This window comes from Ziziphus jujuba, chromosome 11 (assembly GCF_031755915.1).
Source record: "Ziziphus jujuba cultivar Dongzao chromosome 11, ASM3175591v1".
Lineage (NCBI taxonomy): Eukaryota > Viridiplantae > Streptophyta > Magnoliopsida > Rosales > Rhamnaceae > Ziziphus > Ziziphus jujuba.
In genome coordinates this window covers 6325164-6351355 of record NC_083389.1, presented here as the reverse complement: position 1 = coordinate 6351355, position 26192 = coordinate 6325164, and the positions used below count along the sequence as shown (strand labels likewise).

General features: G+C 35.0%; 4 protein-coding genes across 5 annotated transcripts; 2 read left to right on the top strand and 2 right to left on the bottom strand.

Annotated features, from left to right (window-relative positions):
• The first annotated feature begins 2163 nt into the window (after window positions 1–2163).
• LOC107431689 (myb family transcription factor EFM) lies at window positions 2164–5001 on the top strand. The gene is made up of 4 exons (XM_016042668.4): window positions 2164–2801; window positions 3207–3866; window positions 4023–4099; window positions 4282–5001. Exons 1-4 carry the CDS (start codon window positions 2609–2611, stop codon window positions 4738–4740), a joined length of 1389 nt encoding a protein of 462 aa, XP_015898154.2. The 5' UTR covers window positions 2164–2608; the 3' UTR covers window positions 4741–5001.
• Window positions 5002–5367: 366 nt separating this feature from the next.
• Window positions 5368–8771, bottom strand: LOC107431702 (uncharacterized). Its single transcript, XM_016042679.4, has 9 exons — window positions 8515–8771; window positions 7714–7812; window positions 7156–7607; window positions 6700–6766; window positions 6554–6607; window positions 6252–6320; window positions 6082–6147; window positions 5926–5994; window positions 5368–5689 (listed from the first exon to the last, which is right to left on the bottom strand). The coding sequence occupies exons 1-9, from the start codon at window positions 8623–8625 to the stop codon at window positions 5603–5605; spliced, it is 1074 nt and encodes a 357-aa protein (XP_015898165.3). The 5' UTR covers window positions 8626–8771; the 3' UTR covers window positions 5368–5602.
• A 1657-nt stretch (window positions 8772–10428) lies between these two features.
• On the top strand, window positions 10429–18867 carry LOC107431701 (protein argonaute PNH1). Of its 2 annotated transcripts, none has more exons than XM_060812813.1 (24): window positions 10429–10704; window positions 11551–11613; window positions 13598–13901; window positions 14013–14221; window positions 14325–14471; window positions 14566–14699; window positions 14802–14911; window positions 15006–15112; window positions 15220–15358; window positions 15454–15570; window positions 15689–15796; window positions 15892–15963; window positions 16061–16183; window positions 16310–16469; window positions 16569–16690; window positions 16780–16917; window positions 17006–17148; window positions 17316–17378; window positions 17517–17580; window positions 17667–17802; window positions 17997–18070; window positions 18173–18267; window positions 18355–18386; window positions 18501–18867. In XM_060812813.1, the coding sequence occupies exons 3-24, from the start codon at window positions 13617–13619 to the stop codon at window positions 18647–18649; spliced, it is 2727 nt and encodes a 908-aa protein (XP_060668796.1). In that variant the 5' UTR covers window positions 10429–10704; window positions 11551–11613; window positions 13598–13616; the 3' UTR covers window positions 18650–18867. The 2 variants fall into 2 exon arrangements, with proteins under 2 accessions (XP_060668796.1, XP_060668795.1); XM_060812812.1 differs by having other exon boundaries at window positions 18471–18867.
• Window positions 18868–22396: 3529 nt separating this feature from the next.
• Window positions 22397–24509, bottom strand: LOC107409613 (protein SLENDER RICE1-LIKE 1). Its single transcript, XM_016017041.4, has one exon. It carries the CDS (start codon window positions 24091–24093, stop codon window positions 22483–22485), a length of 1611 nt encoding a protein of 536 aa, XP_015872527.3. The 5' UTR covers window positions 24094–24509; the 3' UTR covers window positions 22397–22482.
• Window positions 24510–26192: the final 1683 nt, after the last annotated feature.

The following is a 26192-nucleotide window of genomic DNA, read 5'->3' as shown; positions in this document are numbered from 1 at the left end:
TCACGTTAGCATGAGCGAAAATAAAACAGCAAGAGAACTGGGGGCGTCGACAGACACAGACCTCGGTTTCGGGTTTCGACAAATAAAAAAAAAAAGAAAAAAAATCCAAAAATGGGGAAAAGAGAATATTCCTCTGGGTTAGCGCCAGACAAAAGGGATATTCAGAAGGACGATATGGAGGGAATATCAGGACGCGTGTCACGAGGAGAATCTGTCTTGCTTTTCTTCCTAAAATACAAAGGCAGGAGAGAGAAATTAAGAAAGAAAAGAAAAAAAGAAAAGAGGCCCCAAAAAAAAAAAAAAAAAAAAAAAAAAAAAAAAAACAAGAATCTCCACAAAAGGGTTGGGTTGGAGTCTTGTACCATAAGACTGATTTTAGAAAGCGACCAACCATCATCATTTCATTCTCTCTTTCTCTCTCTGTCCTTGTCTTTGTAAGGGAATTCGATGCAATCCAGTCCAGTCTCTCATACTTTGTTTATTATAATTAATTTCATTTTCTTATTATTTTCCTCAGATCTCCGTTTGCTCTATTTGGGAGAGACCAAACCCAACTCTTTTTATATTGATTGGTTATTGCTTATTACTCTCTTAGTCTGGCAAAATTCTTATGTATACAAATATAATATATGTTCAAGAAAAAAGTTCATTATTTAAAAGAAAAAAGAAAGAAAGAAATAAATAAAGAAAAAGCAAAGCCCACCAGAAAGAAATATTCATGCATGGTGGGTATATCTCATATCTACAAATTAATTAAGACTTTTGTTCCTATATTCATACATGTATATATGTATATATATTATATTCTAATAATCCGAATCCGAATGGGGTTATGGGCGTTCAGAGACCCCAGAAAAAAATAAATAAATAAATAAATTCTGTTTAAATTTTTATAAAGAATCTTCTTACCTTCCTACCCACTTCATTAAAGTAAGTAGCAGAAGAAGATTCCCTACTCTTAGCCTCCTTTATTATTCTTTACGAAGTTGGGGTTTGGGTTTTTTTGCTCCTTTAAGCTTTGTGAGTTGTGTTCCCTTAATTTAGAGTCGTAGAATTGGAACTAAGATATTCCTTTCTTAGAGGCAAATATTATATTCTTTAAGGTGAATGTTTTCGTTTTTTTTAGATTAGATATTCTTCCTCTTCTTCTTAATCTTTCGTCTTTTTTCCCTCTCTGAATGCACTCAATTTTAGAGAGCAATTATGCAACTTTTTTGGAACCAAAAAAGAAAAAGATGCATATGGTCATTTGAATATGTCCTTTCTTTCCTTCTCTTTCCCCAATACGGTGGTAAAAAAAAAAAATATATATATATATACACATTAAATTTGAATTATGGTATATGCTCCTTTCCTTCCCAAAACCCCTTTTTTCCATTTTATTTATGTTTTTTTTGTTAACTCGGTAGATTCATCTAGTAATATATTGTATACCATATATTTTATAATTAAGGATGATATAGAATACTTTGCTAATGTAAAGGACTCCTCAAAGTACTACATGACGGTGCTATGGAGTTTTTTTTTTTTTTTACATGGTATAACTAAGATCACAACCATAAAATTATCCACCACCACTCTTTTTTGACCCTTTTTTTGCCAATTCTTTAATATGATCTAAAAGCATTTTGTAATATATATATATATATATATATATATATATATATATGTTTTTTTTTTTTTTTTTTTGATAAAGTATGGATCTTTAATATAAAAAAAATATGTTATCTTATTTGATATTAGATTTTTACGTTATAAAAATACACATACGCATTTTAAATCACATCTATACATATATATTCTTGTATTTGATATTTGTCCTCCATCTGCTAAATTCATTAAGAAGCAATGAATTTTGTGAAAAATCATATGTAAAACCAGTTTCAATAATATACTGCAATGTATAAAGAATTTGAGTAAGAACAATATATATATATATATAGGCAGATGTTCATGGCTAGCTCGTAACGATTCCAAAGACTTAAAAAAGAAAAGCATATTTATAAAAAGAAAAGAGGAAAAAAAGTACGACAGTAAGAAGAAGAATCATCTTTTGTTTTGGTGAATTTGAATTTCGTACAAAGACTAATCTCAAAGGCACAAAAATAAATAAAAATCATATAAGGTCCTAAGCACATGACCCTCTAGTGTCAGAACCTCCTTGATTCCTTCACTCAGACCACCTCTCTCACATTTTTGGCTTTTATTTGCCTTTGTTCTTTGCAAGAAGTTACCATCCTTCTTTATCCCCTTTGCTTTTTCTTTTCTCTCTCTCTCTCTCTCTCTCTCCCCCCAAATTCTTGCTTTATTCCTCTTGAACTCACCCTAAAAAAGAAGACGATCCTCTTACGATCCTCATTGTGTTCGCAAACAACATCTTCTTCCTTTCTCTCTTCTCTCTCTCTCTCTCTCTCTCTCTCTCTCTCTCTATCTCAAACTGAGAAAGCAGCCAAACACCTTCTTTTGCCCTTGTTTGTTCCTACATACCCCTGTTGTTATTTGATAACATGAACATTTTCTGAAAACGCAGTTTCGTTTTTTCCCACATCTATCTGTTTGTTGTTGTCACATCTAAAAGGAAAACAAAAACAAAAAACCAAAAAGTATAATGGCATCGCCGTCGGAACTATCCCTGGAATGCAAACCCCATAGCTATTCCATGCTGCTAAAATCATTTGGAGACCATCCAGCTGATCAAACCCGGAAACTAGAAGAAACCCTTTCTCGCCTTGAAGAAGAAAGGCTCAAGATCGATGCCTTTAAACGCGAGCTTCCTCTTTGCATGCAACTTCTTACCCAGGGTACTATATTATTTATCATTTTCTGACCTTTTAAGGATATATACATATATATATATATATATATATATATATATGTAAAAAAAATCTGATTTGTATTAATATTGCTTGTATATTTTCATGTTAAAATTAATTAGAATCATAGAGAGATTAAAAAATGAAGATTAAAGAATTAATTTTTTTTTTTCTAGCCACCTGTGGATATTCATGTGATCCATGCCTTGGTTTTCAACCTTTTTCTTTTTCTCTTCTTTTTATTCATAGAAATCAGAGATACATATAGCTTTCTCTACGTGTGTAAACTTTATTTGTTATATATATATATATATATATATATATGCACTGTTATATTTACTTTTTAATTGAAAAATGACATTTTATTTTTCTTTTAATTTAATTTTGGTGTAGCTGTGGAGAATTCAAGGCAACAGCTACAGGCCTACAGAGCCAATCAAGGACCAAGACCGGTTCTTGAAGAATTCATACCCCTTAAACATTCAAACTCTGAAGGCTCAGAGAAAAGCACAAACATCTCTGATAAGGCAAATTGGATGACATCAGCACAGCTATGGAGTCAAGCAAGCGATGTAACCAAACCCCAATCCACAATTACGTCTACGAAAGAAGCCGATATAGGCTTCAACGTAAGCCCAAAACTTGCTTTTGACAACAAATTGCAGAGAAACAATGGAGGAGGAGCTTTTCTTCCATTCTCAAAAGACCGTAGCTCATCTTCTTCAAGTCCCACTTTACGACCTCTTCCAGAATTGGCTCTCGTATCCACCGACAAAGATTTGGAGGATAATAAGAAGTGTTTGGAGGCCGAGAATGGAGTTTCTTGTTCGAGGAGATCAGATAACTCAGGTAAGATTGGCAATGGCGGCTGTGGAGTTATTGAGCCTGGAAAAGGAGGTGGAAGTGGATCGGATGGACAACAAACAAACAATAATAATAACGGTAGCAATACTACTACTTCTTCTCAAACTCATAGAAAAGCAAGGAGGTGTTGGTCACCTGACTTGCATCGAAGATTTGTCAATGCTCTTCAAATGCTTGGTGGTTCTCAAGGTACGTAAAAAAAAAAAAAAAAAAAAAAAAATAATAATAATAATAATAATAAAAACCAAAACCAATCATATTATAACCATTATTACAAAATCATACCCTTTTTTTTTTTTTTTCCTTGGGTTTTCACTAATTTTTTTATTTTACATTGATTTTCAGTGGCCACTCCAAAACAGATCAGAGAGCTGATGAAGGTTGACGGTTTGACCAATGATGAAGTTAAAAGCCATTTGCAGGTATTTCCATCTCTTTCCCTCTTCTTTAGAATTCTAAAATGATAAAACTGACAATTTGGATGAAACATGTTTTCAATACAAACTGTCACGGTATTTCAGTAGGTTCTCAACATATAATAGGAACCATCATCCACTGAGGTATGAATAACTGATTATAAATTTGGTCTTTTTTTGGAACACAGAAATATAGGCTCCACACCAGGCGGCCAAGTCCGAGCCCACATACAGCAGGAGCCCCAGCACCACAGTTGGTACTCATAAGTGGCATCTGGGTTCCACCAGAATACGCCTCCGCAGCAGCCGCTGCCCACAGTGGGGCCCAAGCCATCTACAGTCCCCACCCAGCCTCCCATGCACCACCCCATTACTGTGCCCCGCCTGTCCCACAAGACTTCTACAGCGCACCGACACCGGCTCCGGCACCGCCTCCTCCTCACCACCAGTTGCACCACCACACCCTCCATCACCAGCTCCACTTGTACAAGGCCGCCTCACAAACCCACAGCTCGCCTGAGTCTGATGCTAGAGGGGTCGGTGGTGACCGGTCGGAGAGCATTGAAGATGGTAAGTCCGGGAGCAGTAGCTGGAAAGGTGACAGTAGTGAGAATGGAGGAGATCAGAGAAATGTTTTGGCTAATTAACTGAGTCAATTTAAAAAAATATATCAATGGAAATGAGATCACTTGTTGTATTAGATTTAGGGTTAGGGTTAGAATTAGGATGGTTCATGTTTTAATTGTAATTTTATTCTTAATTATTATGTCTACATAATATTTAATATATATTTGTTTATTACTAGAAGAGAGGATAACCAAGGCCATAACAGTCAGTTGGATATTTGTTTTTATACCCTTCTTGAGAAAATATCGAAGAATATTAATTGGATTCATATGGCTTTTCGATACAGTGTTATTACATTTTCCGAAAGATAATTTCTCATCTCTTTGAATATCATGGACTGGTATATATATGCGCATGGACATATTGGCACTCTGTAGGCATATAACAAATATGTCGGTCCCCATACCCTTGCAAAACAACTACATTAATGTGCAATGTCGGCGGCATGCACAATACCTTTGATTAATTCTATTAGTCAATTGTTATGACAACGAAATCACTCTTAGTCTGTTTCTCCATCTTCTTCTCTTCGTTAACTTTGACTTTTAGTAAAACTTTTTAAAGTTTTTGATGGTCTCTGTTCTATGATATAAATCCACGTTATATATATATATATATATATATATATATATATATTCATACATGGATAACTGAGGCAGCTTTCAAAGAGATAAATTGGATGAAAGTATATATACATCTATAAATAAAACAACCAGATTGTCCACTTGGGTATTCAACATATAGAAACAAATATGACGATCCACATCATAACGCAAAACCTTCGACCAAAGACTACCATATTCTAATCAACACCCGCCACCCCACCAAAAGAAGAAAAATACAGGCAAAAAATTGTTATTTCCAAGATCTTTGGTCATGATATCATATATTGCCATTTGTCAGGATTCCACCCCGTATAGCAACATCATCACCACCAATATTTTCTGCCATCGCTGAATCAACAAGGGACTGCAAGAAGAAGATTTACAAGTTCTTAAATTCTACGATCCAAACATGATTTTACAAAATTTTACCACCTGAGTGCTGTGTGGACAATTAACATATTCAGAGCAAGCATCTTCCATAATCTAAAAGTGACATGTTACGTAAGTGGAGTAACAAGTCCATATGGAGTTGAGCAGCATAAAAAAGTTGAATTATGCGACGACAAGACATGAGAAATGTTAATGGATGGAGATACTAACCTGAAGTTCTTTTTCACAGCTTTTAAGTTTTTCGGAGTAGTCTTTTACTTGCAGGAAATATTTATGCAGCTAAACACAATTTAAACAACACAATGTTAGCTACAATCGATGTCCCAGCAGGATCTCTTACAGTAAATTTTTAACCGTTGTGAATACCTTGGTCAACTGCATCCGATGATATGAAGAATTCTTCTTTGCATTTACCAATGCATCTTCCAATTTCTGTATTCACCATCCAATTCTCAGTCGAAAATAAAGAGATTATGCTATAAAATGAAAAGAGTTGAAACAAAATGACTTTTGCATTTAGGATAAAGAAAATATACATTTGATTTGTTTTGTAAATCTAAAACATGTCTGCCTTTCTCTTCTAGCCTTGCTTCCACAAGAGAAATCTAACAAGGTAATGGATATTAGATTATTCAGCTACTGAAATGTCTGAGGTAAACATAACAAGAAGGATGGACAATAAGTTTATCTGTAGCGTATACAAAGTATCATGATGAATAATTTATAGATGGAATTATGAAACTGACAAATTCTAATTGATGCACAACTTGAGCGCTTGTTAAATGACAAGCAATACATGTATAACTATCTGTGCTCAAATTTTAAACAGAAAACAAACCTCCTTCTTGAGTTCTTCAAACCTTTGAGTGGATCTCTCTAGTTGTGCTTTTACCTAATAATGCAAACAGAACAAATGGAAAACATCACCCCTTAATGTAAAATTTCACTCACAACCTCAACATAGATAACAAACACTGAACTTACATCATCATCATAATCATCACTTAAATTGGATAAAAATTCTCCACTATGTCGGTCGATAATATTATTACTGCATAAAACAAGCAATAGACATAGTTAAATCAATGAAATTAAAACTGCAAAAGAAACCATGACATGGAAAATAAAGTTATATTCATATGCCAATATGTTAATATTCTGCAGTTTATATCTTTATTTTATCCTTTTTGCCATCCCAAAAAGAATAATTGCTAGTTAAGTGATGAAGTGTAAACTAATGTCATATCAATCAGCCCAATGACCAGCTGAAAGTAATGTTACAAGTACGTAAAGAAAAGTTTCTTATGGAAACACGAAAGACAGCATGATTTTACCAAGCAGGTTAATATTTAAAATCTTAGAAAATACCACTAAAAATAAATCACAGTACTGGAATCTTGGTGGAGTTGAATGGCAAGCAAAAGCAAAAAGGTTTCTTACCCATTCCATTTCCTTGACTGCTGATTTCTATACATGGGGACAATATTATCATGACCGTTGGTTCCATCCATTTCCCTATCTTTATCAGGGTTGAACTCCAAATTGTGTTCTCTTTCCCATCTCCTATCATGGTTCCTGCTGTGGTCTTGCTCATTATCTTCCAAATTTCTGTCTTGATCTCGACCTTTATCTAAGAAATGACTCCTTGCCTGATCATGATCATATGCATACTCATATTCTCTTTCTTTTTCCTGATCACGGTTGTGAGACCGATCACGCTCTCTTGACCTGTCACTTTGATTCCGATATCGCTCTCTATCATGATCATATTCCCTTTCTTGATCTCGACCCCTGTCCCTCTCAATATTCCATCGAAAACTTTCTCTACCAAACCTTGATCTTCCACCTCTAGTCTTTACTTCATTTACTTTAACAACCCGCCCATCAATAGTCTAATTCAAAGCTTCACAGTGTCAAAAGTCTAAATCACTATTATTCTTTATATTAACAGATTATGAGTGTAATAAAATCGGATATAAAAGAAAAGAAAATACGTACCCTACCATCCATGTCATTGATAGCATCAATTGCTGACCTAGGATTCGTATAAGTAACAAAGCCATAGCATTTTCCTCTAGTCCCATAATCATTGATAATCTGCAGGCCAAGTATAACCTAGTTACATGTCTGCTTATCCTTTCAACCCGCATACAAGCAATGCAGTTAAACAAATTATAGGCAGCAAACTACATAAGCATCCTCCTTAAACTTTGCAAAGATTAGAAACCATGGAAGAACAGAATACAGGTACTTATCAGTTTCAAAAATAATTAAACCCTCTGAAGAAAATAAATAAATAAATAAAGAAGAAAACAAATGTTGTTAAATTTACTGGTCTGCCTCACTCAGTTCTTCCTAACTAACTTCAAAAACACATTTAAAGGAGAACAAGAAGGTTCTTGCTCAAGTTCTCTACTTCAAAACTAGTTGGTATTCCCAACCTTCGTATTAGTCAATTTTCAGCGCTTTAATTCTTCTGGGTTGCTCAGAAATCTACTTCGTATAGCAATACATTCCCAACAGAAAGCAAAAAATAATTATTTCACAAAAAAAAAAAAAAAAAAAGAGCATACGAATACAAAAATTGCCCAATAATTTGTCACTCACAATAATTTTCCATTCCTAGTATTCTCAACAATTTGAATCCAAATAAAAGAAAAAAAAAATCAATTAATAAGCAAAAGCAAAAAAAACAAAAGCCTAACAGTAAATGCTTAAAGCCCTAAAGACAGATAGTAAAGAGAGCATTGGATAAAAAGCCGAATTTAGAAATGAAAATGAAAATCCTTGTGGGTCTACCTTAACAGCTACGACGGCACCGTACAAATCGAAGACTCGGCGAACGCTATCTTCGGTTGCGTCGTATGGTAGGCCGCCTACATATATTGAGCTCTCGTCGTCGATTGTCATCTCTCTGCCCTTTTTTTTTCTTATTTTTTGCAGCGGTTAAGCAAGTTAGCTACCAAATCAACTGCGAACTTTTAAAACGCACCAAATTTAGCTTTTTTTCTTGATTGCAAGTATTAGAATTCTATTTAACACATTTATTTATGTGAGGGTAGTTAATTATAACAATAATAATAACAGCTGGTTTTGAGACAATAAAAGAGGAATAATAAAGGACTAGATTAAGGGCAAATTTGGAAGAGAACACAAAGCTAGGAAAACAAACTTTGTGGCCCAATAATAGTGGGTTGGACTGATATTTGAGATTGTGGGATATAAGAGTTTCAAGAAGCCCATAAATTGGCTCCAATACTTTTTAACATTTTGGACTTTTGGCTTGTAACTTCCAAAACTTTGCTAACGAAGAATTAACCTCGACTATCGAGATATAATTATTAGAGAAATAGTCACTTATTGTTACATTATTAATTTCTCTGCTAGACGACCAAAAAGAGTAAAAGAAAAATGGTCTGGTAACTACAGAAAGCCCAACCAAAAAAAAAAAAAAATTCTTACAATTAAAAAGAATTTGGGTTTTGGCTGATAAATGTAATTATTCTTGTGTATTATGGAGTTGGTTAATAGAGTTTGAATCCTGAACATGATTTCACCATCCACTTTTAGGTGGTGTTTACTTAATTCAACTAAATGGTTAAATTGTTTTTTTTTTTTTTTTTTTTTATCATTGATATTGATATATGGATTATTGGAGAAACAATCTATTTCCGTTATTATTAACAAGTTTTTTTTTTTTTTAATCAAAGCTATTTCCCTGTTTATTCGGCCATATATATAAGCACTAGCAAACAATAGAGAAGGACACTACACAATTGGGGGCTATTATTTGGGGCTTGCCTTTCCCATAAATTATTGATGATTGCAAATTAATAAGAAATTAATGTCAAATGCAAAAAGGGTAATAAAAATTAAGGTTCAAAAGCTTAATGATGTTTAACTCGTTTTACCCATCAAATTAAAAAAGTTTGCACTTTATAGTATTATTATTCCCTTTGAATTAGCTAGGAAGACAAATTAGAATTCAAACATCATGTCTAATCGCTAATAATTCTAACATAAAGTGGGTCTACTTTTATAAGTCTACAAATAGTGCTTGTCAATCTAAATACGGTCAGTGTCACTAAAAGTATAATCTGCCTTGTACTCTTTTGCCCACGGTGGGATGGGGTATCGAATCAAACACACTTTTTGTCATTCCAATCATTTACTGTTCATTATTTATTATTAAAATTCATATATATAAAATATGCTCTAGATTCTAGCAGGGGGTGACCACTAATTTGTGCACCAGAATTTTTGTAGTACTATTTTTTTCTTAATTTGTAGTGGTATGTTAATAAAGCTATCTTTATTTTTTATTTTATAAATCTGTTACTTTCTTTTTATTTACGAGGAGAAAGATTACTAGGAGAAAGATTAATGAGAGGATTTAAAGAAAAGAAATAGATGTTTTGTTGGACAATAATCCAACTTTGAATAAAAAAAAACAAAAAAAAAGCTTAAAATTCAATAAAGCCATTAGAGATTTACTTCTGCCAAAAGACACATTGCAAAAATATAAAATAATATATATATATATATAGACAAATTTGAAGTAAAAAAAAAAAAAAAAAAAATAGAGGTACGGCAAAATACAGAAGAGAGTCGCTGAGCCGGCCCTCACTACTCTTTAAAGGATGACCCACGTTTCTGTCATATATATATATATATATATAGATGTATTATGTATGTACATATCTCCACCATCAAGGCATCAAACATTTTATACCAAAACATCTCTCTGACCTCTGGCCGGAATTCATCAGCGGAGTGTGAAATCCCGGTGATTTCTCCGTTGAGAACTTTGACTTATTATTTCTTTACGAAATTACAATTGCCAGATCTGTGTTCTAGCTGAAAAAAGAAAGAAAACCAGCTTGGTAATGCACTGAAAAGCTTTGCAGAGAGCGCTCAGACCAAACCGCCACCTTCTTCTATCTTTCTCCTTTATTTTTGCTCTCTCTCTCAGACTCAGACTCAGACTCTGTATGGGAATCTCACACCTTTTAATCATTTATCGATTTGTCTATACAATACTATACTGTTCATCTCCCTTTCGTTTATATATTACTCATTCTTTTCGTTTAGTGATGCAAAATTAAACCAAAAGCTATAGTGGTATTTTATGTTGTCAAAATGCACGCTTTCATGACCAAAAAGCCCATATCAGAACTCTTTCACACTCTTGCTCAGCTTTTCTCGTTTAAAGTTTAATTTTCTCAAATATAGAGACGCTAGTGTGTGTATACATATATATATATATATGTATACAGTATGCACACACTTTTATGGCATGCTTCGTTCTAAACTCATATTTTCATTATATATGTTCTTCCCTGCATAACATTATATTCAGAGAGTTCACTGAACTGATTTGCCTACCCCACTTTGATACCTTAATGCACTTCTTCCAAGTGTTTTCTCTTGCTTATTTTTTCCCGGTTTAATTTTGTGATTAACTAACTGTTATTGCTTCTTTTTTTTTTTCTTTTTTTTTTCTGTATGTTTTTCTCTTCCAATTGTTCTTCTTGATCAAAGCATTTATGAACTCTCTGTTTCATATTCTTAATTGTATCTGTTTGTGTATCAATGCTGACAATTACGTACTATATTTTAAATCTCTCACATTAATTTCACTTTCCGGTGTAATTATTTCACTTCAGTTAAGTAGCTTGCTAGGCTTACCCTAAAGACCACCCTATTCTCTAGCATATCCAATCACAAAGATTTGGACGACCCATATAAATATAGTTCTTCCTCTTGCGTATATACATACAAGCTAAGCTAAGCTACCTAGCTAGCGACTCTAATTTGTTTATAATATATATTCAGGCTTCAGACTTCAGAGGCAGTGTGGCGTTGAATGATCTGGGATTACATAGCGTAAAACGCAAGGTCTGTGATCTTCCTTATTAACTCTTTCACTTTATTACTCTACGACTATGGCGTTCTTGTTTTTCAAAGTGGCACTGCTGTGGAGATTAAAATATATTTAGTAGTGGCTGTGCGCTTTTTCTTTATCTCTTAGCTCGCTCATGATTGCAATGGAATATAAATAAATGTGCAGGTTTGGGTTTAAATTTTGTTTTTTTATTGTCGACCATATGTTGAGCAGAGAAGAATTAGGGATTATTCTCCTTTGTTACATATCCATCACACGTGATACATGAATATGGATGGGTGTGTGAAACATAGACAGCTTTCCGTCTTTGGGGTTTTGTTTGGTTTATATACGAGTCTCTCTTTCTTATACTTGCTTTCTTTTTGTGGTCTATGATGCTGATGTTTCATTCTCATTTCCTACTCATTTCTAGCATATATAGGTGTTGTTTGCATTTATCTCGTGGACTTTTGCTTTTAAAAAAAACTATTACGTGGGTTTACATTTAGGTATATTTGGATACAGGACAAATATATGTAAAGCTAGTTAGGGATAGAAATTTATAATCATAGACCTCAGCATTAAATTAGAAATTTCAGATTAAAAACGATGTGTATATATATATATATATATATCATAATTGTCATTCAAGCTCTTCTAAAATGCCAAAAAAGGATTGTTATTTACAAATGAAATATCAATGATTTAAAAAAAAAAAAGAAAAAAGAAAAATTGAAAAGAGATTAGAAGGAAAGCCGATGTGTGAAAAGGACCTTGCATTGCTTCTTAGATTCTTTACCCCGATAATGTTACCCTATACATAATAGTCAATGGCACTTTGGCCTGACTGGAGCTGCTTTAGGACAGAAATGTACTATGTAATTCAGACAATACATTGACATTCGACCTCCATTTTGCATTTTAATTCGATGCCACTGAATACTATTCATATTGCCGTATTCTAAACAAAATGATAAAAGGATTAAAAAAAAAAAATGAAAACTAAAAAATTGCACATTTTTTTAATAAATTTATTTTAATAACAACTTATATATATATATAATTAGATTCTTTTCAAATTCAAGCAATGTCTTTTAGATATTGTTACAAAAATGAGTAGCTTGGGGGTTGGTAAATTTGAAAAAATAAAAATAAAAGGCCTGCGAATGGACAATACATATTCATGTTGAAGTTCACGACCATACTCCTCTGCCCGAAAAACACAAAAACTCAAAAGAAAAAACCCTGGCAATCTTTTAATTAGCTCGAAAAAAAAAAAAAAAAAGGTTCGTGCACTTTGTCCGATTAATAAAAAAAAAACAAGAACCAAATGAACAGATTAAATACGTGTTGTCACAGTACTTTCTCACTGTTTTTTCATGGTATAAGTTAGCGTTGGGATGAGATAAAGCTCCTCTTTGTTCGCTGAAAAGGGTGATTTCATTTGCTACCTTACAAGACCAGACCAGAACACATATTCAATGTGTAAAAACCACATTAACCCATGGTTTTATATGCTTTTAACCATTCACAAGTTAAAGGCCTCCATTTTTTGTCCTTATAATTAAATATTCATCTTTCAATCAATCAGTTCGATTCTTTACTTTTGCAAGGCTGGACGTCTCTCCTTTTTTTTTATTTTTTATTTTCTCGTTTTTATGCGTGAATATAAAATCCTTGGAAGGTGAAATTAAAAGATTTTGATGCCATTATTTTTTTCTTTTCTCTGGTCGTTCTTTTGATCATCTTTTTCAGTTTGCAGCCGTTACAATGCTTCGCGCCTTTCCAACTTCTTACATTTTCCTTTTTTGAAAAAACAAAGCTCTCAAAGATTCTCAAATGAAAACGTGTAAAATGCAATGCCTGCTATCGGCATTTGTTACCTCTTAAAGCCATCAAACTCTTTCCTTTTGGTGCAAAACCTCTCTGTTTCTCTGTCTAACTCTGCCTTAGTCACTCAAAGCGACCATGTGAAAGTTTTTCTTTTGTTTTAATCAGGCAGAACCCCCCATTGAAAATGAAAGACCCAGAAGAGAAGAAGCAGGCGATTCACTGGAAACCTCAGCACAAATGCATGGATCACAAGGCAGAAACTCTTACTGTAGATATAAGTAGAAGAAATGGAAGAATAAAAAGAGGTAGAAAAAAGATTGGTTCAAATGTGGATGAGTCTCCTGTTTCTCGCTGCAAGAGTTTAATGTTCCACACAAGGCCTGGGTTTGGGCAGCTTGGAACCAAATGCTTGGTTAAAGCTAACCACTTCCTTGCAGATATACCAGACACTAATATTAGTCATTATAGTGTAAGTAATGCTTATTCTAGATTGAGGAATTGTATCTAGGATGAAAAGTTTAACGAATGCAGAGTTGGAACCATTAACAACATTGTTTTTTTTTTCACATTTTGAGTTCAGGTTGAAATAATCCCTGAAGTTACTTCTCGTAGAGTGAGTAAAGCTATCATGACACAGTTGGTGAAACTGAATAGAGAAACTGAGCTTGGTATGAAACTCCCTGTTTTCGATGGAGGAAGAAATCTCTATACGGCTGGATTGCTGCCCTTTACTTGTAAAGAGTTCATAGTTACTTTAATTGATGAACATGAAGGGACAGAAAGTGCAATGTAATCTATCAATTTCAACTTTCTGTGCTTCATACATTTTGTTCTCTAATTGGTAAAATATTTTTCTGTCATTTTAACTGATGGTTGAATTGTGCTTGGCTAGGAAACAAGAATTCAGAGTAACAATCAAGTTCATAGCTATTGCTCGTATGCACCAACTACGCAATCTTCTTGCTGGAAAACAAGTTGATACCCCTCAAGAAGCACTTAGCATCATTGATATAGTCTTAAGAGAGGTTGTGGCGCAAAGGTACAGTTTTTTTTTTTTTTTTTTTGGTTCAATTTCCTTTGACATCAAAATTTGCAATTAGTTATCCTTCAATCTGGATGATTGTGTTTTGTAGATATGTAGCAGTTGGAAGATTCCTGTATTCTCCTTGTATTAAGAGACCGCAGCAGCTAGGCAGTGGTTTGCAATCCTGGCGAGGTTTTTATCAAAGTATAAGACCTACTCAGATGGGATTGTCACTGAATATTGGTGGGAGTTCTTCTCCATTTAGGTTTCTTATTGCCTAAGAAAAGCAGTTATTTATACCATATACGGTTAACATCATTGGTAATAATTTCTTATGTTGTTCAGACATGTCATCTACTGCATTCATAGAGCCACTCCCGGTAATTGATTTCGTAACTCAAATTTTGGATAAGAACGTGTTTATAAGACCATTGTCAGGTGCTGACCGTGTTAAGGTAACTACCATACCATATGATAATCCTTGAAGCAACTGTTTAAAAGTAGGAAGATAATTGCGAATAAATATATAATCTAACCAGCTTACCGCAGGTTAAGAAAGCCCTTAGAGGTGTCAAAGTTGAAATCACACACAGAGGAAATGTGCGAAGAAAATACCGGATTTCAGGGTTGACATCACAGCCTACAAGTGAACTACTGTATGCTTTTATTTTAAAGCTCCTATTCTGTGCTTTATTGTTTATATTGTATGTTGTTGGTTCAAGATTATTATCCACAGAAATTGCTTTCTTTTTGCTGGAAGCAGTTTCCCAGTTGATGAGCAAATGAACATGAAATCAGTTGTTGATTACTTCCAAGAGGTATATGGATATACCATTCAGTATCCTCATCTACCTAGCCTTCAAGTTGGAAACCAGAAGAAGGTGAACTATTTGCCAATGGAGGTAGGCTTTGCTCAATATTTTCCCAGCGAGTTCCTTTGTCCCTTTGCAGCAATTGAAGTACATCTAATTAATTCATGTAATGGTCAATATTCCAGGCTTGTAAGATAGTTGAAGGACAGAGATACACAAAAGGACTGAATGAGAAACAGATAACTTCTCTGCTGAAGGTATCATGCCAAAGACCACATGAACAAGAAGCTGATATTTTACAGGTTCATATAAGCACTTCCCAAAATTTATTGTTTACTTTACAAGAATAACAATACTAAAGGCTACGAAATTGAAATTATCCATCTAAAGTAGCAATACTAAAATTTAGTGTCTCTGCAGACAATTCACCAAAATGCATATGGGGAAAATGCTTATGTGAAGGAGTTTGGCATAAATATAGATACCAAACTTGCACCAGTTGAGGCACGGGTTCTTCCAGCTCCATGGGTAAATTTCAATATCACTTTGATATCTAATGTGGCAACTCAGCTTCACATAGAGACTCTAAGCAAATTTGCCTTTTACCCCCAACTTTCTGATAGTTGAAGTATCATGATACTGGAAAAGAGAGAGAGTTTTTGCCCCAAGTTGGTCAGTGGAATATGATGAACAAGGTTGGTTAACACTTAGATGTAAAAAATTTATTAGTTTCAGAAAAGATTGTCATAGTAATTGAAGACAAATTCAATAATGGCTGTTATAATAATGCAGAAAGTGATTAATGGAAGCACTGTAAAACATTGGGCTTGTATTAACTTCTCGCGAAGCATCCAAGAGAGCACTGCTCGTGATTTCTGTCAACAGTTGGCTCAGATGTGCCAGATTTCTGGAATGGTAGGATAATACTAAGCAGGAAACATTTTGCTATTGAGCATTTCTTATAAAAATCGGTTGCCTTCTAAAGCCTCGTTTTAACCCATTCGATTGATGTTGTTGTAATCTGATGATATTGATCTTTAGGAATTTAGTCGGGATCCTGTGATTCCTCCATATTCAGCTAGACCTGATCAGGTAAAGAGTGCCTTGGAACATGTATGCTGTACTGCTGAAAAAACACTTGAAGGGAAAGAGTTGGAGTTACTCATTGCCATTCTTCCAGATCACAATGGCTCATTGTATGGTATGCAAATCACTGCCATTTCAAGTATTGGTTTTCTGTGACTAAAGATTAGGCATGGAAACCCTTATTCCAACTAAAATCAACATCTTCTATGCTCAGGTGACCTCAAACGAATTTGCGAAACAGATCTGGGGTTGATTTCTCAGTGCTGCCTAACAAAGCATGTTTACAAGATTAGTAGACAGTACCTGGCAAATGTCTCATTGAAAATCAATGTCAAGGTCCGTTAACCAATCCATTAATCATCTGTTACTGCAATTGTTTTCTGTTTAACCTCAGAATCATAGTTTCTTGTTTTCTGTTTACTCAGATGGGAGGAAGAAACACAGTGCTTTTAGATGCTTTAAGGTCAAGAATTCCTTTGGTCAGTGACATCCCAACAATTATATTTGGAGCTGATGTAACTCATCCTGAATCAGGAGATGACATTTACCCATCTATAGCAGCTGTAAGCTTATCTTGAATCCTCAGTCACTTGAAAAGTGGTTATAACTTTCCTTGGTTTATGAGCCATTCAATTAATGTAACACTTATAGGTGGTGGCCTCCCAAGACTGGCCAGAAGTTACCAAGTATGCCGGGCTGGTCAGCGCTCAGCCTCACCGGGAAGAACTTATTCAAGATCTATTCAAAACTTGGAAGGATCCTCAGCGGGGTACTGTCACTGGTGGCATGGTAAGGTATGTGTTTGAGATTTTGAAGGCACGGCATGATAAAGAAAAAAGTTTAAGTACAATGTGAACAGGTTTTTAAGCCTTCGATATTTGATTTAGAGTTTTCAAGTTTTTAGAGTAAATGATAATCCAAAATCCACTGGAAGCATACTAATTCAAGCTTTTTTTTACAGGGAACTTCTGCTTTCATTTAAGAAGGCCACTGGACAGAAACCATTGAGGATTATCTTTTACAGGTAGTTAATCAATCAGCAAAAGGAAATACTGGCCTAATTTCTTTATATTTTCTGAATTCAAGATTTTTTTCCTAAATTTATTGTTTCATACATAGTTTTTTTTTCTTGTGGCATACATATCCTTTACTTCTCATGAAGGGATGGTGTAAGTGAAGGTCAGTTCTACCAGATTCTACTCTATGAACTCGATGCCATTCGCAAGGTCAGTTAACATTCAACCTCCTTATTTCTCTGGACAATATGCTTTTCCTCTTCATGTGGTTAGGTTATAATCCAGCCATGTTCCAGGCCTGTGCCTCATTAGAACCATCTTACCAACCTCCAGTAACATTTATCGTGGTTCAAAAGCGACACCATACAAGACTTTTTCCAAACAATCACAATGATAGAAATAGCATGGACAGGAGTGGCAACATCTTACCAGGTTAACATCGAAATCTTGGTTCTATATAAGAAAAGGAAGAAATTAATAAACAACTATAATTTTGGTTAATTTATTGATGCGTGCAATTGTTATCTTCATAAAATATACTATACTTTTGGTTAATTTATTGATGCGTGCAATTGTTATCTTCATAAAATATATATATATAAGTTTGTATTTCCGAAAAAATGTAGGTACTGTAGTGGATTCGAAGATCTGTCATCCAACTGAGTTTGACTTTTATTTATGCAGTCACGCAGGAATCCAGGTATGACTTTAGAAAACTAGACTTATATCACAATCATACAGAAATTAAATATTTGAAAATTTTAACGCGCAAATTGTGAAACTGGAAATTGGAATCTTACAGGGGACCAGTAGACCTGCTCATTATCATGTTCTGTGGGACGAAAACAATTTCAGTGCTGACGAGATTCAATCTCTAACAAATAACCTCTGCTATACGTAAAAACTTGTATTTACTTAATTACTACTACTTCACATATTTTGTTTTCTTTTCTTTTTTAACGTTTGGTAATTATTTTCTTACAGGTATGCTAGGTGCACACGATCTGTCTCTGTAGGTAAGATTTTTCTCTCTTTTCATCGTGTTATTAATCAATATCATATTAGAAAAAAAGATATATTATTGTTTGTTATGTATGCAGTTCCTCCTGCTTACTATGCTCACTTGGCAGCCTATCGAGCTCGATTCTACATGGAACCTGCTGATTCAAATGGGAATGCGAAAATACGAAGCAAATGCACAACAAATGGAAACAGATCTTGTGTTCAGCCTCTGCCTGCTTTGAAAGAGAAGGTGAAAAATGTGATGTTTTATTGTTAAACTGGAAAAAAAGTTTGGGGAAACTGGTGGCCAAGCTATACAGAGACTTATATATGAGATAAAGAAATATGGTGAAAATATTTGTACGTCTATATTTTGTGTTAATGTGATAGAGGAGATAATTTGTGCATTGAAAAATTTTGACAATCAATCTAACAAGCCTTTAATTTGCCACACCTAGTTCAAGATTATATGGAATGATTGTGATTCTTTATTTATTTATTTCTTTTTTCTTTTTTCATAATCAATGCTGTATTATAAACAATTAAACATTTTGGGCACTTAAAAAACACAAGAAAGTATGTGAGATAGCTAGCTTGCAAAGCAGACATGATCCACAGGACCACAAGTAATATTAATCATAAGAAATTTTTGGTGAATTACAGGCAGGTCCTTGGAAAATGAAGAAGAAAATGAAACGGACAAATGGCTAATAGATCTTGAAGTCAGATATATTTCTTTCAGACTACAGTATTATTGCAGAAAGGATAAAAAAAAAAAATTATGTATTGTGTTATATTTATTCAATAAAAAATTCTGAAAGTTTGAAAAATGAATAAATCCTGTAATTAAAATATATGTCTAGCTATGACTCATTGTGTGGGGTACCCTACTGGAACAGCTCTGATTTATATCGCCCTACGGAAGAGAAATTATTCACAAGGATTTTAACTTTGGCTACAAATCAATTTTGGGTCCCGTGAGAATAAATATTTTTATAGTTTGTGGGGGTTGAAATAAACAATTCAATGAGAAAAAATAAAGAAAAGTAAATTAAGATACGGAGTGATGCCTTTTTCATCTACACCCTGTCACACCCAAAACATTGGAAAAGCTGCCCCGGTCAACTGGACAATGAGTCAATCTTTAACTAACCAATGACCCTTAGAGCAACTAGGCAGTCAACGAATTAACGGTTTAGATTTAAGCGATGGCTTTATGTGATTGCTATTTCTTTGCCCTCCTTTATAAATGTGTTTCTTTATGTTTCGCTTCTGTTTTTTTTTTTGTAATATCATTGATATTTTCAGAACATCTTTCTTTTACACCAAATTGGATCTCATTCTTTCATACGAGTTATATTATACTTCAGTGAGACACAAAATGTGGACATCTTAGAAAAATAAATAAAAAAATAAGATAAAGCTGACAAAATTTTGCAAAACATATCGTTTTTTAAATATTTTAAACAATTTAAAATTTGAAAGAAATAAAGAAGAAAAAAAAAAAAGACAAATTGAAGTTTGTGTTTTATTTGGCCTTTTTTTTTTTCCTCTCTCTTTTTAATTTTGTTGTTAGTTACAATGCCTAATAAATTCAAATTACTATTAAATAGCAGTTAAAATAAACAAATTACTCATATTTAAATAGAAAAAAAATCAAAAACCAAAAATCACTAAGTAACGAACGGCACTTAAATTCTATGTTTTAATTTACCTTTTAAATTTTTTTTGGGTGATATAAGGGACGACAAGTAGCATAGAAGAAGATAACACAAATATTATTTTTTTTTCCCCTCTCTTTACAAAATAATAGTAATATAATTGAACTAATAGTTTAAAGAACTATGCCACATTGTTTGAAAGTGATAGACCTAGTATTTTGTAGAAAATAAAAGGAGAGAAGACGGGGAAGGAAGGAGGTGGAAATATGAATATGAATGCAATAATTCTAGGATACTACGTAAATATCAGCAGTCCACGTCAATCGTAATTAGAAGTGGGACCCAAAGGTTGATGGCTCGTTTTATTTGGCTCTTTAATTTAAAGAGGAGTCTCTCTCAAGGGAAATTGACCTCAGGGTGAAGAGAGAAATAAAAAATGAAAATACAGGTAAGATCGCTGTCGACACGTGGGAGATAACTGACACGTGAGTATACTGCTGGTCGTGGGCTTAGGTTGAAGGTGGTCCTCATTTTTCTTTTCATATTTAAAAGTGGGCCATCACCACCCCCCCTTCTCTCTCTCGCAACTTGCTCAAGCCAGCCAGCGAGGAGGCAACAGGCTGAGTGACTCCGTAACGGGATCACGTGAAATTATGAAAAGGCAATCCCCTTCTATGGTCCCACTCCCCCCCGACTTTCTTTCTCTTCTCGCTTCCGGGTTTCAATCATTTGACCCGTTTTCTTTTACTTTCTTTCTTTTCAATTTTTTTTTTTTTTTCATTTTTAATCCCCGTACTCTTACTCTGCCTCACCAGCTTACCAGTCACGGCTAGATTATAATTTTTTTATTATTTAAATAAATTCAGTTAAATCCGTTTGCTATAAGGCTATCTATTTTCAATAAATAGTAATTTTACCATTAGGTGCGGAATTTAACAAAAAGATGTTTTTGGATAAGAGAAAATAGAAAAGTTAGTAGGATTGAGGGATTTTGCAGGAGAGAGAGAGAGAGAGAGAGAGAGAGACCCATTTGGCATTTGGGACAGGAATGGTGACAGCCATGGTATAGCAGGGTGGACAGGCTTGCCATGTGACCCGAACCCTTTCACCTCCCTCTTTGTTCATTATTACGTTTCTGAGGGTCCCGTTTGCTTAATGCCCTTTTTTTTTTTCCTCCCACAAGTGGGCACAGACCCACATGCACCATTTTCTCTGTAAAGTCTTGTGGCTTTCCAATACAATCCCACCATTTTCAATTTCAATATATCTACCCAATTACCATAGCAAAACCCAATATTTTTATGTGCATGCACCTAGTAAATGCAGAAATTATCTTCCTCTCAAGTAATAATAAGAACACTATTGAATATAGAAAATGATCGAATTTTAATTCTATATTTCTACCTAACTAAAAGAAATTATTAGACTAATCTCTACTACCTGTGGAATTATTGGAAGTAAATGTAGAAAAACTTCTTTTGGAATCATTGAAAATTAAATGTAGGAAAGAAGAAAAATGAGTTGCAATAACAAAAAAGTTTTAGGAATATTAAAATGTTGATTAACCTTCTATTTTATCGTTGAGTAATATCATGTACCTTTTACCTTTTCTTACTAGGACCATATGCTGTCATGCACTCCATGTTTGGGACCCCATTTTCAAAACTCCTTTAAAAAAATTTGGGTACTAGGTCGCAGCCAATTTTCATGTCTCTTCACCTGCTCCGTAAAGTCAATCCAACGTTGATTTTTTGAGAATGAGACTACCACGTTGGCTGCATTTGGACAAATAAGTAAAAAAGAGTGAAATTTTTTTTTTCTTTTTTTAAAAAAAGAAGCAAATATTTACATGTTTAATTAGGATAAAGAGTGAGGAGATAGAAAGCTTAGGATCCCACCAAACGCGGTAGGCAGAAAATTATTAATGTTTGGTCGCAGGTTGCAGTCTACTAGTCTAGAGCCAAAATAGGGACGAAGTTGTGTAGCTTAGATTAGACCTCCGAAAGCAAAATTGCTTTATATAGAAAAAAAAAAAAAAAATGTCAAATACTCTTCTCCATCATGTTTATCTCCCTCGATCCCTCTCCACTCGTACCATTTTTTATTAATTTCTCTACCAATCTTTATTTGGTTTGCTTAACAGATTACAATCACATACTAACTACATCATATCTACGTGGGGCCACTATCTGTGATTTACCAAATTATATTGACAAATGACTAATAATAATAATACCAAACAGTAACAATTATGTAACTTTGGATGAGCTAAAGTGGCACCTATAATATTCTATATCTTTTAATTTGTTTTAAGAAGTAGTATAGAATGCTGCATCAATACGTAGCTACAACGTAGCCTACCAGAATAGAAGAGACATTCATTCTTTCTTTTTTCAAAAGCAAGGTAGAAAATTATAAAATGAAAAATAGTAAAAACCATGGAAAAAATTTACAACACTTGACCATTATTATGATTTACAATCCCAAGTGGATTGCTTACATCAGCCGCCGCTTGCCAAGCTGAAGCCGCGATGAGAGGCCGGCTGTGCCATCCCAGAGTCAAACAACCTTCGTTCTCCTCCACACAATAGCCTTCAGATGAGAAAAGTGTTAAAAGCATGCTCGCTTGTTTGAACGCATTAGACCCCAGGTGCAAAGGCCTGAACCCGGCTTGTACAAGCCGACTCCTCCACTTGGCTAACGGCTCGTGCCTCTCCACCCGAGCCGAACCTTCGCAGCACACGACGTTGCATATCTCTCTCTGTATGTATATCTCGGCTAAGGCCTTCGACGGCTGCAGCGCGCAAGCCTCTAGCGAATCGAACATGGTCGAGTAGTAATACAGTGCTTCCGTAAACCGATCCAAGAATCCGACTTGATTATGGTCCGCTTCTTGTTCCACAACCGTCATAATCTTCGGGTTCAAGTTCCGGATCCACCCGAGGACCATTTCGATGGGCAAATTGCGAGTGTTGTTGGCTCCGAGAAGCCGGTGGAGCTGCATGATTGAGTTCACGGCAACCGCCTCTTTGGGGCTGACTTCGAGCATCCACGGCTTCACGTCCTCTAGCCTAGAAGCTGCAACGCCACGAAAAGCGAACCGGACGTTAACGGACTGGGCTAACTCGGCGAGTCGAAGCCCAATTTCACGGAGCGAGTCATGGCCATCGGGTGATGGTGGGCCAATGCCCGTTAATCGTAACAGAGGAGGCCCACCAGGACGTAAAGCAAGAGCTTGAATGAGAGGCGGCCACTGCAAGCCGTGCATAAGGTTGAAGTCGATGACGTGGACGCAATCGTGACCGTCGAAAGCTTCCAATATGGCCTGGTTGGCGGTGAAGTGGGCAAATTTCAAATAGGGGCTAGCCTCGTAAAAATGATGGTACAAAACCTCGTTCTCATAAGCCGAGCCGTAGGTTGAATTATTAGCAAAACCCCGCGGAGCGAAAACCCGGCGATTGAGCGCATCGATGAAATACCCGGCGACTTTCCCGATGCCGCAAACGGTGTTGACGCGTGTCAGAAGAGCCTGCATATTTTCGATTAAAGAACCGGCCAATGCGAGCTCGCCACGCTGGATGGATTCGGCACACGTGAGCAGCATGTGGACGAGCTTTATCCCGGAATCTTCTTCCATGGCCGTGACGACTTTTAACTGATGGGGAGGAATAATGTTTGGGTCGGCCCAAGCGTCGTCGTTTTGCATGGTCGTCTGATTGAGAACGGGGCTGGCGATGAGATCGGGGAAGTCGGGGAGATCAGAGGGCAGTGGTAGAGCATGAGGGTTGTTCAACTCGGAGAGCAGCGAGTCAACCCAGGAGGCCATGTCGGAGGGATTGTAGTGAACGGTGTCGGAAGCGAGCTGAGAGACATCAGATGGGGAGTTGACCATGACGGTTTCGAGGCGTTCGAGGCGCTGAGCGACTTGTCGTAGGTCGGAGGAGCGAACCTTATAGCCGGCGCCGGCGAGGAGGCCATCGATCTCGTGGGGTTTTGACGTGGAAGATGATGAGCTGCCGCTGCTACTCCCGGCGGAGATAGCGGAGTCGTACGGCCCCATATGAATATGAAATAGAATGCTAAAGCTAGTTAGCTAGTTTGGTTGAATGTGGTGTGGGATATGGTAATCAGATGCCAAGTGGGTGGGTGTGGGTTTCGTTGTTCATTCCTAAAGTCCCATTGACGAAGGAGAAAAAGAGAGAGAGAGAGAGAGCTGTGGGAGTGTTTTTTGAGAGTGTGAGAGTGAGTGATGGAGGGGAAAAGGATAGGTGAAAGAAAGAGGAAAAGAGGGTTTTGACGAGGGAAAGAGGATGAGAGACTGAGTCAGTAAAAAAGAGAGAGAGAGAGGCTGACACGTACTAAAATATGACCATGAAACGTAAACGGGCGTATAATCCTTGTTTTTGCATATATGTATTTGCCTTTTGATTTTGATTTTTTTATTTTTTGTATTTCCCAAAAATTTGCTGTTTCGTTTTATTTTCATTATTTTTTATATTTGTTTAATAAAAGGACAGAATTATACCATGAATTAAATACATATGAGTGAACGAGAAACAAAAGTTTTTTTTGCTGCAAAGATGATCCTATTTGGCATCGATGTATGGACATCAAATAGGAAAGTCATTAAATGTATTACTTATTGTTATTATATATTATGGTTGGTATAGCTGCATATTATTAAATTCAGGAAACAAATCAAATCAACTAAGTTTACATGTATATGGTTTTTGCATGCCGCATTAAATGCACCCTTTTTTTTTATGTTGTTAATGATACGGTTAATTAAAAAATTAAAAGTTTTTTTTAATACGGTTTAAGGAAAAAAAAAAAAAAAACTTCATAGAAACAAACAATAATAATGATATAATATGATAGCGGGTTCCACATTAGAAAAAGGTCTAGAAGTTTAAAAGATGAACAATTATAAGCTAAGAAAAAAGAAAAACTCTATATATAAAGATGCGTGCAAAATTTCCATAATAGGGTCCATAATGCGACCAAAAGAAGCCGGCATAGGGAAGGCAGAAAATGAGAATGGGTCAGCAACATATATACATGTAATAAGGTAATTAATCGACTCGTAAATTAGGTGCTAATTGTATAACATTTTCATAGACACTCTTATTATATATTTTTATAATATATAGCCGATCAACGGGCCTCAACATGTATAATTAATCGGCAATATAGTATTGTAAAATGATTGGAGTTAAATGAGTCTATTTTCTACCTTAAACTAAGCCTAAGGGCTCTTTTGGCACGAAATATATATACTTTTAAGACAAAAAAAGAAAAAATATATATATAGAATTGTTGATTGAGCTTTTACGGAAAATTGCTTACACAATTTTATATATAAAGGTGTTTTTTAGTTTTTAAGTGTGTGTTTTATTAGGAATTAAAAATATTTAGAACTTCAAAGAATATGTACTGTATTGTAATATCGAAAGTTAATATATGTGTGTGTGTATATATATATATATATATGATGGAAAAATAGTTATTCCGTTTTCGTCCTGCAAAATCTCCGTCCCCGTTCCGTATTTAAAGAAGCGGGAAAAACCGCAAAAATGGGATCGCAAATTCCTCGCAGGGATGGAGACAGTATTTCAAAAACCATCCCCGCCCCATCCCATTGTCATTCCTAGTACACAGTGAGATTGAAGAACAAAGATCGGCATCCAGAAGGGATTTGCACTAGTATTGCATGAATGTGTTAATGTTCCCTGACATAAATACATGCATGCAGCCCCATCCACATGATGTCAATTTTAATAATCCAACTCATCACCCTGCTCACAACTTCTGTATGTAAAACCCCAATATTATATACGCCAATTTATATGTTTTATTATTTCTTTAATTATTTGGATCTCGCTCATTTACACAGTATAAACTAAATTAGTCGTGGCGCATACCATAAATTTATTGATACTTACATCATACATGTATTATATATTTTTTTGATAATGCATACATGAATTATATAGTTATATATAAATTCGTATAAAATATATTGTTTATATGCACAGTATTAAATAAAAATCTGACAAATAGTATGATGCTTGGGGGAAAGTGACATATTTCACTGTCTAGATCTCCTTTTACCAATAATATTACCAAAGTTCTCCCGTTTAAAATGGAAATTAAAGTACA

Excerpts from the sequence above, each read along its gene's own strand:
- LOC107431702 (XM_016042679.4), bottom strand. The coding sequence starts at position 8,625 with ATGACAATCGACGACGAGAGCTCAATATATGTAGGCGGCCTACCATAC. Across the intron at positions 7,608-7,713 it reads TCAATGACATGGATGGTAGG|ACTATTGATGGGCGGGTTGT; the intron begins GTACGTATTTTC and ends GCTTTGAATTAG. Across the intron at positions 5,690-5,925 it reads GCTGTGAAAAAGAACTTCAG|TCCCTTGTTGATTCAGCGAT; the intron begins GTTAGTATCTCC and ends TTCTTCTTGCAG.
- LOC107431701 (XM_060812812.1), top strand. The coding sequence starts at position 13,617 with ATGAAAGACCCAGAAGAGAAGAAGCAGGCGATTCACTGGAAACCTCAG. Across the intron at positions 16,691-16,779 it reads CATTGAAAATCAATGTCAAG|ATGGGAGGAAGAAACACAGT; the intron begins GTCCGTTAACCA and ends CTGTTTACTCAG. Across the intron at positions 17,803-17,996 it reads GAGTGGCAACATCTTACCAG|GTACTGTAGTGGATTCGAAG; the intron begins GTTAACATCGAA and ends GAAAAAATGTAG.
- LOC107431689 (XM_016042668.4), top strand. The coding sequence starts at position 2,609 with ATGGCATCGCCGTCGGAACTATCCCTGGAATGCAAACCCCATAGCTAT. Across the intron at positions 2,802-3,206 it reads CATGCAACTTCTTACCCAGG|CTGTGGAGAATTCAAGGCAA; the intron begins GTACTATATTAT and ends ATTTTGGTGTAG. Across the intron at positions 3,867-4,022 it reads AATGCTTGGTGGTTCTCAAG|TGGCCACTCCAAAACAGATC; the intron begins GTACGTAAAAAA and ends ATTGATTTTCAG.
- LOC107409613 (XM_016017041.4), bottom strand. The coding sequence starts at position 24,093 with ATGGGGCCGTACGACTCCGCTATCTCCGCCGGGAGTAGCAGCGGCAGC.